Source organism: Paroedura picta, chromosome 12 (assembly GCF_049243985.1).
Source record: "Paroedura picta isolate Pp20150507F chromosome 12, Ppicta_v3.0, whole genome shotgun sequence".
NCBI lineage: Eukaryota > Metazoa > Chordata > Lepidosauria > Squamata > Gekkonidae > Paroedura > Paroedura picta.
In genome coordinates this window covers 32,023,117-32,038,151 of record NC_135380.1, presented here as the reverse complement: position 1 = coordinate 32,038,151, position 15,035 = coordinate 32,023,117, and the positions used below count along the sequence as shown (strand labels likewise).

Genomic DNA, 15,035 nt, shown 5'->3' with positions numbered 1-15,035 from the left:
TGCGTTCACAAAGCCAGCTTGTTGCCAGAAACTAGCTCACGTTACCTGTAATGCATGAAATGAGAGCTCTTAGGTGAACCCAGCATTGTCCCCACTCACCCTCTTGCCAAACCAGGATTCTAAATCTAGACTAAACTCTGATTCAGAATTTATGTAAGTGGTGGGGACTAAATCCAGTTAACCTGTAAGCAAGCTGCAGGTTGCTGGACTTTCTAACTGGGCTGAATTATTTCAGACTGCAAAGCAGCGTTGTAATTTTTAATGTTGCCCAATGCACCTGGGAGGAACACCCTTCTATGAATAGAAATCTGCATTTCTAGACATTCACTAGGCTGACCATGTCTCACTTACATGCTGTTTTCCAACATACATGGAGAGGATGCCCCCCCCCAAGGGACAACATTCAAACACCATCACCACCATCCAAGAAACAGCTGTGGTAAATCCAGGCGCAGCTTTGATTCTGCTGCTTTTATATAAATTGGCTCAAAGCGCAGCTAGCCACTGCAAAGGAGAAGTTAAACAACCCTGACAAGAGAACTTGTTTTTTAAAACTGAAAAGCAGATTACAAGTATGCTTTAAAAAAATATATCCAATAAGCAGGTTACTATTTTTTAAATGTTGAGGGAAAATTTACATGAACATGATGACACTAGAGGAGCCGGAGATCAGTGGATTTTGCAAGCATGAACAATGTGCAACGCCTGGAGAGTTGCTCCTGAAATTTACAGAAGAACAACTTCCAGTGTACAAGATGCGCATGGAAGAAAGTAAACATGACAGCCTAGAAAGCATGCAGCAGTGCTTCACTGCACCTCTTTAGATCATGGGGGAACCTTCCAGGTCTCAGGGGGTGTTCCACAACTGCAATATATTATTTAAGTGGAGGCTTTCTGAATTTTTCTCCCCATTATGCTCACTTCAAGGAGTCACATTCTGAATCTGAACCCCAGTTTACCATGCAGTAATTGACTTGAAGTTTTCCAATACTTTCTCCAGCTATTAATTTTTTTGTTTCAGAAAAGCAGCAAGCTTCTAACAAGAAGGTGTTTACTGCTGGAAGGGTAGCTAGTGACACAAACATGCACACAAAACAGCAATGGCTTTCTGGAGGTGCTAATAAAAAGAGGAAAGAGGGAAGGGTTCTGTTACCCACCAAAAGGGGTTACTAGGTTTATGTGAGCTGTCAGGTTGGTGGCCGAAGTGTCCCAGGCAGTGATGGCTGCCAACTGTTGTCCTGAGTTGACAGTGTTAAAAAGAAACAGGAATTAAGCCATTGGACAAGAGAGATATTCAGTTGTGAAGGAAAAATAAAAGCAAATGTCTCAGAACATAAAATAAAGGACACAGAAACCCAGGAATTATTTCAGAGTCAACTGAATAAAGTGATCTGTCAGTGCAAGGTTCTGACAGCCACCATTTTCACCAGCTTTCCTCCACTCCGACCAGTCCCTTCCAGTGGCAGGAAAGTTGAATTCTGGGGGTTGTGGGGCCTCGCATGAAGCCATGAAGGTCCATGGACAACAATGAGGAAGTAAGCAACATCACACTTCCTGTCTCTCCTGTCAGCACAGCACCGATGAAAGAGGCAGGTGGGTATAATTCTACCCTCTTCTTGCTCCTTAGAGTAGCCCACAGATCAGTGTGCCTATTATACCAGGTCCCTTCTATAACCCTCAGAATCAACTTTCCCATGGCTGGAAAGGATTGCTGTAGGAAGCAAGGAAAATCTGTCATTCTTGTTAAAGTAGGTAACTGGTTCCAACCCAGCAGAGGAATATAGTTTTACAAAGATGGGGTACAAAAGTCAGTTTCTTTAGTAAGGTTTTTGTAAAGTTAAGCTAACACATGATTGTAGAGATATACTCAATATATCTGGAAAAATCTCAAAGAGTGAAGGGATGATTCCAAGTAAGATTCCAAGTGATTAGAAGACTACTACCCAGTAGTAAAAATAACAGATGGAGTAAATAAGCAAAATACAGGGGGAATTCCATCATATTAGCAGGTCAAAGAATTTCGCTCTTCTGGGTGGAAATTCAGGTGGGTTATTTCAGTGCAGAGTACACACAACCCTACGCTGTGTCCATGGATGGACCCTAAAAAAAAAGAGCCCAACTTTTTCTTGCTGCAGCATTTAAAAATAGGGCATTTACTACGAAAGCCTGTGACATCCTTCAACCAAGGAATAAGGACTGTATTAAAGCAAACAAACAAACAAAAACAGAACAGGAATGGGGAGTCAGACCAATAAGCCTTTGAAAGGCCTGGAACCAGTGAGAATACACATGCCACCAACAGATTAATATGATTCAATGGAAACCTGAGTTGAAAACTATACTCAAGTCCTGAACACAGTAGGTGGCCTGGGTAAAGTTCCTGAGTGCTCATCCTAGTCTACTCTTTAGGGTTAATGTAATAATGAAATGGGTTAATCCTATTTACACTACCCTGGGCAACTGGGAGGAAAGACAAGATCAAACTGTGATAAGGAGATGATGAATATTTTTACAGCCTTGCCTATTTCCAGTAGGAAACTCCACACACAGGTATAAGGGAAGCCAACATAGTACTAGAATACTATTTAGAGCAGCCTTTCAACTTTTTTACCACAGAGAACCCCCTGAAACATTGAGAAACCAGAGAAGTTGCGCAATTGTGCAGAATATGGTTGGGAAGCATAGCTGTGTACACACCCACTTGGGGTCCCTGATCTTCCCATCCCCTCCAAGCCCATCATTAAAAATTGGAGGAGGGGAGGCAGGTCGATATGATCATATATGGTCATATCATCCAATAATTGTTTAACGATTTTTTAAAATACATATATATAAAAAATAATTCCCACCCATTCAGGAAACCCTTCCTGGGCCATCAAGAAACCCCAGGGTTTCAGGAAACTATTTGAGAAAGCCTGATTTAAAGTAATAAGGCCAGAAGGATTAGATGTTCCTTCTGATTCCATTCCACTGCATCTATTCAGTAAAACACCCCATATAATCAGGTCCTAAGCTGTACCTGTGGCAAAAGACTGGGGTACAAAAATGTCCAGCAACATGCTATATCAGCAGCTTTCAAACTGCATTAAGGGATGTTGTGATTCCTTGCAAGCTTACTCGCAATTCCTTGATGAGAAGACTAATGATTGTCCACAATTCAGGAGGCTGCATGAGTTTTTGTTCAAAAACGGCACTGACAAGGCTCCTCCCAAATCCCTAGGGTGATTTGCATGCACACCTTACAATCTACACCAGAATATTTATATGGCACTGCAGAAGGTACACAGAAGTTCACTGACACATATCAGAGCAGAAAAAGGTTCTGCAGATTTGAAAATTAAAAACCAGTGCTCTATAACAAAAGAAGAGGGGGCAGCCTTCAAAGCCCCCCTCAGGAAATTATGCCTGTAAAAAACCCATACTTTCGACCTTGCTCACCTATAGGCAATCGGTTTTTTTTGTTGGCTGGAGTGGTTGCCGGTGAAAGTTGTGGGGTGTTGTAAGGTGTCATTTCCAAGCTGCTGCTCTTCCCCGGCTTGTTCTGGGGCAAGTTTGACAGGAGGTTTTCCAGAGCTGCCCGATCCTCCTTCAGCTGGTCACCAGACATGACATTCCTCATAAAGCTGACCTGAAAATTCAGGAATCATCAAAATAAGCAGGAAACATTACCCACATGCATTATGTCCCCCCTTGTAAAAACCAGCAAATGTCTGCAGAATCCCACCAAACAGCCCAGTCTTTACCAGGCCAGTAAGTTGACTATAAGTCACGTAAACCACAGTCCTGCTCAGCCCTTCCAGAAGATTAACTGAGGACATGGGAGGGGTTTCCACGGCACGCCCACCGATGACAACATCCAGAAATGCAGCTACACAACCCTGCAAAGGGCAGAAAAAAGCCAAAACTTTGGTGAGTCGTTTTCAACATTTCAGAAGGCAGCATCTACATTCTGTTAACAGTTAGTACCTCTTCCATATTTACTATTTTTCTCCTGTGCCTCCCCATAGAAATCCACAGCAGCTGATAAAGCTAACAAAAAGCTAAACAATAAACTAACCCCCCCCAAAAAAGTTACGTGTGTGACTAAATGCATTAAATACAGCATTAGAGAAAAAACTAAAGATACTAAAACCATTAAAAGCACAGCAGAAGAAAAGAGAGAGTAAGAACTGCAATGTCATAAAAACTGGCAATGACATAAAAACTGACAATAAGGTAAGTGGTAATACCCTGTGTCTTTTTAAAAGTGGCACTGCAAACATTTAGGGCAGACAATTAATTAGTTAGAATAACGAAGAGAAATTTTCATAGACCAAAAGGTATCTGCCAAAGGATTTAAAAAATCATTTCAAAGTTGTTTTTCCCAATTTTTTTCTTTTACATATGCAGATCTCGGCAGATGTAGCAGAATTAATACATTCAGTGACTAAATTCTTTTAGTTGTGTGCTACTCCCACTTTTTAACTGTGAAAAACTACATGGAGTAAAACATAGTAAGCATCTTTTTCCACCATGAGATTCTGGAGCACTGCCAGTCAAAGTAGACAATCCCATTCAGGGCGGACAAATAGGTGTGGCTTATGGTATTTTAGCAGCCCACAGCTCAGGGAAAAAGCTTAGCAAAAGTATTTTGGGGAGTGGCAGGGTATGTGCAGCTTGCAAAGGCCTGCTGCTGCACTATGTCTTGGTTAGAGAATACATCACACAGAGAGAAAGAGAGAGAGAGAGAGAGAGTCCTGCCTCTTACTTTGTCGAATTTACACAAGTTACTCTTCACACGAGGGTCTCCTTCTTCAGAACCAGTCATCGCCAGCTGCTGAAGAAGTCTCCCAACCTAGGACAAGAAGCCAGTTAGACATCGAGGGCAAAAAAAAAAAGCCATCCTCCTCACTTGAAATGAAGTGAAAGACCAACTCATATTCCACTTGCCAAGATTTGAAACACTGCATACATCTGCCTCTGAACGAAAATTTTATATGGAGACTTTCATAGCAATGCTCCTGAACACAATTTCTGTACTTCTGAGAACTCTTCTGACTACCTCTCCATCAACTTAAAGATTGCCTTGTTTTATAGTTCTCATATCTCTGCTCGTACAAAATTACATGGAATGCATGCAAAGCCTTTTTCTCTAATAAGCAAACTAGTTTAATATTGCTTGACAAGTGGATTTATATCCTTATGCACTGAAAACAAGCTACAGGACTATGCATGGACCACAGTGCATACACTTGTGTGGTTGTTGCATAAATACAGAATATAAAATGTCTCCTGATGGACAACTGCCTGGAGACACCCCCAGACAACTCTGTTACATGCCTGGAAGCAGTGATGGGACGGCTCAAGCAGAGTCAACTGAAATTCAGCCCTTTAAAGACGGAGGTCCTGTGGCTGGGTAAGAAATGAGGTCTAGCCTGTCCAGAGAGGGTCCAACTGTCAGTTACCACCTCAGCCAGAAACTAGAGTGTGACCCTTGACACCTCCTAACCTATGGAGGCACAGGTCACAAGAGCAGTGCAGCTAGAGTTTTTCCACCTTCACCAAGCAAAACTACTAGCACCCTACTTGGCACCGTAACACTTAGCCACAGTCATTGAAGCAATGGTCATCTCTAGACTGGATTTCTGTAACCCGCTTTATGCAGGCCTACCCTTATCCTTGCTCTGGAAACTGCAACTGGTCCAGAATGCAGTAGCCAGGGTGCTCACAGGCCCACCTTAGAGGGCACACATTTGACCTGTGCTTCAGCAGCTGCAGTGGCTCCCAGTTGAATTCTGTTTCAGGTTTAGGGTATTGGTACTTACCCATAAGGCCACCTATGTATCTGAGAGACCGCCTTTCTATATATACCCCTGAAAAGCACTTTGCTTTGCTAACAGCAACCAGTTGGTGATCCCTGGCCCAGGAAGGTACATCTGTCCTCAACCAGAGCTGGGACATTCTCCGTCCTGGCCCCTGCCTGGTGGAATGAGCTCCCAGAACATATCTGGGCCCTGTTGGAGATGGCACAGTTCCACAAGACCCGCAAGACACAGCTCTTCCACCAGGACTTTGGTTGGGGCCAAAGTTAACATCTACCAGGCCCTATGTAAGAAGCCCCAGATTGGAGCTTGGCCTTCGGGGAGAACAGCAACAGATACTCTGAATATGGGTGATATTTGAAACTTACTGTGTTAATTATTTTAAATTAATTTAAAATTTAAACTTTATTTTAAGTATTGTATTTCCATATTTCCATATTCAGTAATGTGGTACACCGAGCAGTAACAGCAGGGCTCTCTCAGTCTCACCTACCTCACAGGGTGTCTGTTGTGGGGAGAGGAAAGGGAAGGCAATTGTAAGCTGCTTTGAGACTCCTTCTGGTAGAGAAAAGTGTCATATAAGAACCAATTATTATTATTGTTCTTCTAATTAATTAATTGATTGACATCTTGGCTTTCACAGAAAAGGGATGGGAGAATTCAAATGGCCATCCAGTTGTCTACACATCAGTTTAACCCCAACTTGGAACCCTGATTTGCATGCAAGGAAGTAACTGCAAAGTCTCATTTCACACAATGCATGTATCGCAAAAGATGGCAGCTCAGTACAAACTGGGAACTCTGCAAGTGAGAGAGCCTCAGGAGGAAGCCTGAAGTCTTCTGAAGCTCATCCAAGAATTGAACAAACATCACCAGAAGTTTGTCAATGAAATCCAAAACAGAGTCACTACAGTCAAATCCCACTGATTTAATTGGATTTTGCCTGGATTAATTATTTAGGACTGCACTCAGAAGAAGAGGAGCACAGGTAGGAAACATGAGAAGTACATACTGGCAGCTCTTTAGAGAATTCCCCCCTCCTGCCCATTGGTTTTCTTGACAGAGAAGGGACAGGCCAGTTAGCAGGCCAATAGGTAACCGACTGTGGGATCGATTCTACCCAAAGAGGTTCCACACACAAATCCCCAAGCTACCCATAATGATGCAGGAACCACAAGCTTACACGTACATTCATTTCAGTACACTCACTCCCTTCACTGTAACATTATAGTTGACTTCAAAAAGAGCTGATGCTAAACTGCCTTTTAAATACAAGCTTAATTCTCCTGTACAATTTCCCAAACAGCTGCCCTCAAAGAATTCCCCTATTAAAATCCACCTTTTACAGTAAAAAGACTATATGAGCAAAAGAGGAAAAATATCAATCACCACCACCTAACCCTGATAATAAATAAGATACTGAAACAGCACCTATATAAAGAAGAAACTAGGATACTGTCCTGCTTCTCATTAAGAGAAAACACATGATAGCAGTTTAAAAACTAAACTCGCAGAAAATTCCTGGTGCTTGAGCTCCTAAAAAACCTGATGGCAGCTGGGAACTATTTATTATATGAGGGGTATAGCAGATAGCACCAAGAATTTTGAAACACTTCTTTGGCCCGGAGCATGGATTTCTACAGGAAGAGCAGACCCAAAAATATCAGTATTTCCCAATATTCCCAAATCCCTATACCAATATGGTATTCAGATTTGGTAAATATTTAGGAATCTTGAGTTTTTTCAGCTCCATTATATTCTATGGGGACCATTATAGTCAACGGTCCCCATAGGGTGTAATGGAGAATCAATCCAAGGCATCTGGGGCTTTGGGGCATGTCTGAGGTAGAGACACCTAATTTGCAGCATAGCTGCTGGTGCCTGTCCTCGAAGAACCTACCAACTTTCAATTTTATGGGCCTTTTAAGATGGTAAACCAAAAAAGGAACAAAACCATCTTAAGATGGTTTTAATATGATTAGACTCTAAACAATTGCTTCACCAATGTTTATTTTATGTATCTACTCTATTTCTATCTTTTTTGGAAAAATAAAAATCTACTGTATTTGCTGGCGTATAAGACTATTTCCCCCCCCCCGAAAAACATGCCTCCAAGTGGGGGGGTCGTCCTATACGCCGGGTGCACTTCAGTTGGGATAGACATAGCTGACCATAATGGCCTCCCGATGCCCTCCTGGTGCCCATAGTGGCCTCCCAATGCCCGCCCACCTCATTCTACATACTATCCAGTATCTCGCGGTATCCAGCATAGCCGCGGTGGGTCATCAGCGTGGCTGCGGCAAGCATCAGCAGCGAGACAGGAGTGACAGCCTTTTCGGCGTGATCAGCCCATTCTGCTTGGCAGGAAGCAGTGGCGCTCTGGCCCGCCCCTTGTCTATGCAGAGCTCGCACATGCGCATTTGCCCACTAGTGCCAGTCATAGGGAGATGCAGGGGCGGGCCAGAGGCGCTGCGGTCGCTCTGCGGCCGTACAATGGTGACAATGACAGGTACTGTAATGTAATGTAACAAACTCTATATTTTGAGAGAAAATGTTGGGGGGGGGTCGTCTTATACGCCCAGTCATCTTATACGCTGGCAAATACGGTATATATTAAAAAAAAGATGGTGCCATCATCCTTCAGTGTTTTCAATGGAAGCCACGAGCTAACTCTGAAGACTTTTAAAGGAGCTCACTGCCCCTTTAAATGTATTCTGCTAGCAGTGATTCAGCCAGAAGGCATTTAACGGGACTGCAACCCTTTTAAATGCCCTTTAAATTTGATATTGGTTCAGATATACTGAACACGCACTCGTAGTTCAAACGTATATGTGTTTTTTTAATTAAGAAGATATTTTACCTGCATCAGATTAAATCTTGCCACTTCATTGATTGGGGCGTCAGAAATAATCCCATACTGTTCTGGGTTGACCACTGCGGGACAAATGAAGCATGCCAGGAGAAGGTCTGTGCACATCGCTCTGACTTCCCCAATATCTAGCCTATCCACACATGAAAGTGTTTTGTACATCTGGGATACAATCCACCGCAAGCTGTGTGGGAAACAGTAGGTGTTCTGCTTTAGGTAACCGATGAACTTGTTCACCAAGGCCACCAGCTTAGCTTCGTTTGACTCTACCATCTCCTGAACTTTCTGCCTGAATTTGTCACTGCCCTTCTCTCCAAAGAGTTTCTCCTGCTGGGTGGGAGAAAAGCGGTCAATCAGTTTGTTGGGGTCGGTTTCTAGGTGGTCTTCGTCCTCAACCAGCAGCTGCATGATGGGCTCGTGCAAGGTGGCGGTGAGAAAAAGCTTAGCCGAAAACAGCCCTTCGGAAAAGAGTTTGAATAAAATACTGAAGGCACAAGTGCCACGCCTCAGAAGCCGCCGAGGATTATCACTTTCCTTGAGTTCAAACTCGATCAAATAACGCAAGACCTGGAGGAGGTAGCTTTCGTCTTCCGGCATGATGCAGTTGCCATAGATGGAGGTGAACACAGTGTAAATGACGCTCTGAGTGTTCTCCTGGTTCAGCTTCTCTCCGGCAACCAGGCAAGAAGCAATAAGACGAGGATTCTCACGCAGCCTGTTGAGGAATTCTCCATAGGGTGTCTCTTGATGGCCCAGTTGCTTGTACCCGTCCACAAACTGCGTGTCCTCCAGGATTTTGGCATGCTGGCAGCATTCAGCTGGGGAAGCTTCAGCACTTTAAAATTAAAAAAAAACGAAGCCAATTAGAAATGCAACACCTCAGACCTGAGACTTTTAAAGGTTCTTGTATGAAACTAAAAGCAGAACTGCTGAATCAGACCTTGTCTGGTATCCTGTTTCCAACAGTGGAGAACCGGATGCTTCCACAAATGGGAGGTGAAAGCAATAGTCCCACTCTACCCTGTACTCTTTTCTACTGCTACAGACATACCAACACAACTATCCATCTTGAACTACCTCTCAAGTTTAATATTGCTATAATGGCAGTACCTACTGGAAGACGGTATATTTGTCTAGCACTCTTTTAAGCCCATCTAAAGTGGCAGCCATCACTGCATAGTGTGGCAATGAATTCTAAAAGTTAATTATGTTTTGGGTATGTGATCTTTCATGTATGATCCCTGCTTTAGTTTTTTCTAAACTAACACTCGGCTTACAACTTCTTCCTTATGTGCAAGCAGAATAATCCCCAGCATAAATGTCTTCTCAGTACTTGTCCGCAGGGTTAACAATCCAGAGATCTATCAGCACAAGTGATGGATCCTTCCTTTGTTTCCCTCCCTGAAAGCAGTTCTTTCCAACTCCAGGGTTGTGGGGACCCCCCATGGGCCAGCAAAAAAAGCTGCACAAACAGAAAATGAAGGGAAATCATTTCACCACCTTCCCCAGTGCAGCTCCCAACATATATGATTATTAATATGTGCAGGTCCTGCTACCCTAGTAATCAACTTTCTGTGGTTAGAAAGAACAGGAGCAGGAAGGGAACAAGGCGAAATCTGCACTTCTTAGCAGCTTCACTGGTAGATTCCTGAATCCAATTTCTGGTTAACACAGGATTCTTCTGTAACTTTCACAGTGGTTTCATTGCTGAGGTTTTATGTTACTTTTCTAGTGACTGATAATGTGACAATAAACCCAGTGAGATAAGGGAAGAGTAAGCCATTCAAATAATTTTAGGAAAAAATGCTTAAGAATTGGCACAAACTATTCAGCTTAAAATTCTAGCAAGAGTTCTCTCAAAACAACATATCTTCAAACTGCAGTGGGGAGGACTGCATATCTGAATGTTCCTGCCTGTAAAAATAAAATAAAACCTGCTCACAGAAAACCAACACGCCAGAGAGAAGCCTGGATTAAAAACTCCTCTCCCTTACACAGACTAACAAGAAGGGATTTTTATATATACCTTCCTCTTATTTAAAGTATGAGAAGGCAAGACTCACTGGGGAAAAGGAATAATGCACGGAAAAGTTGAAAACAGCAGGAAAAGACGAAATCCCAACATGAGATGGATTGACTCAATAAAAGAAGCCACGACACTCAGCTTCAAGACCTGAGAATGGCTGCTAAAGATTTTGGAGAACATTAATTCATAGGGCCATTGTAAATTGGAAGCAACTTAGCAGCTTTTAAAACACACACAGAGTATGAGGTAGCCATACCCATGCAGATGTGGGACCAAGCAGGTTGTACTTTGGAATTAGCACACAGCTTTTTTCCCTTTATGTTCACCAAAAGAATCTGATATCGACACTTGAAACAAGCTATACACTTTACAGTGGCCACTCTTAGTTTCTCTGTGTTTTTCCTCCAGATTGTTTTAATCTCTCTAGAATGTTGCTGCTTTTATCACAAACATTTTTTAATTGCCTTGACAGATTTTTTTAAGGCAAAGAAGATTATTTTTTATTTATCTGTTTAGAAATTAGTATAAAAGATATTTGGTATAATTTTTGCACTGCTTCAGAGTAGAAAGACCTTCAGAACTACTCTTCATTACTCATCACTTTACCAACAGAAGAGAAAAAAGTCAAGCAGAAGATACTGACTTCTCTCCTTCCAAACTGCACAATCAATGGGTATTTTTCTCTGGTGCAAGGAGCTCAAAGGAAGAGCCTTTTGCATCTGTGAAAGGTTCCTGGCACCTAGGGAACACATCACCATCAGAGCTGAGCAGAGTGGTCGGACACATCTCCTTAACTCAATCTGTGGAATCCAGCAAGAGCAGCGGAAAGAGAGAGATTTGGATGTTTTGTTTCTGATACACTTGCTCTCACCTTGTTATGATCAGCCGGTCCAGGTTAATCCTCTGCTGCTTGGAAATCCAGGCTGTGCGGTACAGCTTCTCTGCAGTTTTCAGCACCTCAGCGTTCAGTCTCTGGATAAGCTGCTTCTCCGAGTTGACATAGAGCCGTTCTTGCTTGAGGTGATGAGCCAGCGCATGAATGTCCAGTTTCACCATCTTGGGAGGGGGAGGGGGGAGCAGAACTGTGGGTTACTTACTGCAAAGAAGAAGAAAAACAGAGGTAGATCAGCTTCAGCTAAGTGCTCTGATGCGCTCACAGGCTTCCTTCTAAAGATGTGCACAGTAACATAATTGCAGTGATTCCTTCTGGCTGCAATATCAGGATCATGCTGGCCTTTGAAAAACAAAAGCCATATATATATTTTTAATTTACACACATTTGCATACAGAAAAAAAAACCTCCCACCAACAGCCTCTTTTCATGGGATGTCATAAAGGCTCCGTTTCAAAACAGTGGCAGCGTGTGCTTCTGCTGTATTCTTGATGTTTCACAAAGGAGCAATTTAGTCAAAGAACTATTCAGCATTTCTATCATAACGCACCCTCCTCAGAATAGATGTTCACACAACACTGCGTGGGATGATTTTATTCACTCAGAAAAAGAAAAAAGAACGTGTTTTCAAAGCCATCTCGCACAAACACAGCCAACCACTTGGAAATGGAAGGGGAGAAAAGTGCCACGGCATTTGAACAGAAGGAAGCACGTGAAGTTGGCTTCTATTGAGTCAGGCCACTGGTCTATCTTTGACTGACTGTACGTGGCAGCCCTTCTACTTGCTAAGCCTTTTAACAAGAGATATATTCAAGTCATTTTAACCCACCTTGCTTCCTCGCATAACGGATTCATGAATATCGAGGATCAAACTAGGGATCATTTGCATGCAAGACATGTGCTGTTCCATGGAGCCGTAGCCTCCCCTTCTTCTGCAAACTGCCTTCCAGCACCGCAGTGGCCACAGCTTCTACAGCCTGCTACAAGGGCACTGTGTTTCCTTCGCAAAATGACTCCCTTTAAGGAACGCTACAAACTAGTCCTCACAAGAGATTTTATACAGCCATACTGGGTGGTGCACTGTTGACACAGTGCGTCACAGGCAGGCTTTGGAACAGAAGCGTTATTTAGGAAATCGCTTTGAGCCAGTCTGCTTAAGAGCAACATGTTGTAGAAAGAGCAGCACCGCCACCAGGCCCCCACCCTTTTAATTGGAGGAGAAGGAGGAGGAGGAGGAGAAGAAGAAGAAGGAGAAAGAGAGTTGGTTCTTACCAGGAGTCTCAAAGTGGCTTACAGTCACCTTCCCTTTCCTCTCCCCACAACAGACCCCCTGTGAGGGAGGTGAGGCTGAGGGAGCCTTGATACTACTGCTTGGTCAGAACAGCCTGATCAGTGCTGTGGCAAGCCCAAGGTCACCCAGCTTGCTGCATGTAGGGGAGCGCAGACTCAAACCCAGGTCGCCAGATTAGAAGTCTGCACTCCTAACCACTACACCAAGCTGCCTCTGCCAAGCTTTGTACTACCTCCTGAAAGTGTGTATTTCCAGCTCTTGCCTTTTGTGAAACTCTTACCCCCTCTCCTGGTTTATATATCTTTTCCAGTCCCATGGAAGCCAAGAGCATCAACCATAACTCTGACTAGAAGTCAGAGATCAAAGCTGCTTGCCACATTTCAGCAGAGAGAACCAGAAGTATGTAAAACTCTGTGTGTGACTAAAAGTAATACTTGGATACATCAAAATGGGAAGCAGGAGGGAAATATTGTCGAGAGATGACTGGGCCCTTCAGATTCACTTTCACTGGAACCCGTGTGGATGTTGCGAGCACAGCTCATTCTAGAAGATCATATTGCAAAGTGTAATCATTACAACCCAGATATGTGAAGTTCCCTCCCTTGCCAGATTTCCACAGTGAACGTTACAAATCGTTTACATGCTGCAATTGTGCTCTGCTTGGAAAATGACTAACTGGCTCTTTCTGAAGAAGCAAGCAATGACTCAAGAAAGCTCATGCCCTGCCACAAATGCTGTTAGTCTTTAAAGTGCTACTGAATCCTTGTTCTTTTCTCTGGCTCTTTCAGAGCAAGTGGTATGAAATGACACACAAAACTGTCTTCTACCAAAACTTACTGATCCTAGCTAAGCGCTGCTTATTTTGATTAGCTTTTGGGGAAAGCAGACTTTTCACCGGCTATCTGAGTTGCCAGGATTAAAATTCTCTGCAGGAAAAACATATGTTCTACAGAGCTTTTCCTCAAGGTTGTTCCCACTAAGAAACCCTGGATGATCTTCCAAGAACATTTCAGAGTCCTGGAACTGTTTGGACCTACTGTAAAATACAAGCAGGACCAAGCGTCCTTGTGGTGTCTGACAAAGAACATCATGAACAAACATTGCATGAATTTATAAAATACTGCTTGATGGATTTCCTCCCACCTCGCCTCTTGTATGCACTCCCAGATGTGCAACATTTATGAATATTCATTTCCCCAAAAAAACCTTCATTACAACAATGGCACACCACAGCCCTGGAAAAGGTCAGCTTGAGCTTGGAAATTCATACAGGCTGAGATCCATAAGCTCAAGAGGTCCCAATTTGGTTGAGGAAAACAAGGTCTGTATGTGTGCAGGGAGCTTTTGCTTTCCACAACTAACAACAGAATTGGGATAGCATCCACTGGCACTTGTGAAGCTGCTTCTGGACAGCCTCGCTCAAGTTTCCCTGGTCAGGGTATTGTATTCCAAGATGCATTACGCCACTGGGTTTCAAGCTTCCTTCTCTCTTTCCACATCTGATTTCTCTGTAGAGGAAACCCTGCATGTTACCGAGGAGTCTACTGGAAATACTCCAGGGTGCCAGCTCAGATGAGGACAGACCACGGGGCCTCACTCCAGGCATGTGTTAACTAAGTAACCCCTAGCCATAAAATGCACCCAACTCTCCCCAATCTGGCCAGATAAGGACCTAAGGGGCTTTTAAATATAAAGACTTCTTCTCTGTTGTTCCTGTGGGGAAGACTAAATCTCATGGGCTTAAGTAACAAAAGGGTAAATTTCACCAATTACCTTGAGTCAGGGAAGAATGCTAGAGATTTCTAAGCGGAGGCTGGAAAGGCATCTATTACAGATGTTCTACATTTGGATTTCTTGAAGGGAACAAGGCACACTTCAACTCATGATTACAGGAGAGGAATCATAGTGGCAGGCAAGCCACTATAAGCAAAGCAAATCTGTGATTAAGATAAGATGCACTCACTGGGCTAGCGCATGTGCTAAACATTGGAATCCTGGACTCAACTCTAGCATAACAATTGGAACTACTTTATAAAGACATCATAGGAGTGTGGCCATTTGGAAAAATTATTGGAATTTATTTATTTTAAATGTATGCACTTTTTACTTTGTCAACTATTAACTTACTTCCCAAAGGAACAGTACAGGTAATGGTG

At 43.1% G+C, this 15,035-nt stretch overlaps 1 protein-coding gene and 1 long non-coding RNA gene across 9 annotated transcripts in view; one reads left to right on the top strand and one right to left on the bottom strand.

The window, feature by feature from the left end:
* Positions 1–6,728, top strand: part of LOC143821716 (uncharacterized) — a 51,488-nt gene extending 44,760 nt beyond the window's left edge. Inside the window, exon 3 of the long non-coding RNA XR_013225885.1 lies at positions 6,445–6,728. This is a non-coding gene — a long non-coding RNA (uncharacterized LOC143821716). The remainder of the gene's footprint in view (positions 1–6,444) is intronic.
* The window catches only part of GAPVD1 (GTPase activating protein and VPS9 domains 1), a 47,625-nt gene that overhangs the window by 23,287 nt on the left and 9,303 nt on the right, over positions 1–15,035 (bottom strand). For 5 of the 8 annotated variants that reach the window (XM_077306006.1, XM_077306005.1, XM_077306003.1 and 2 more), the window contains 6 exons: positions 11,568–11,792; positions 8,662–9,505; positions 4,748–4,834; positions 3,744–3,878; positions 3,439–3,628; positions 1,158–1,238 (listed from right to left, as the gene is read on the bottom strand). In XM_077306006.1, coding sequence (XP_077162121.1) covers positions 1,158–1,238; positions 3,439–3,628; positions 3,744–3,878; positions 4,748–4,834; positions 8,662–9,505; positions 11,568–11,752 — 1,522 coding nt within the window. In that variant the 5' untranslated portion in view covers positions 11,753–11,792. Of the gene's footprint in view, positions 1–1,157; positions 1,239–3,438; positions 3,629–3,743; positions 3,879–4,747; positions 4,835–8,661; positions 9,506–11,567; positions 11,793–15,035 lie in introns of those variants that run through there. The other 3 variants (XM_077306007.1, XM_077306010.1, XM_077306002.1) reach the window with 2 other exon arrangements.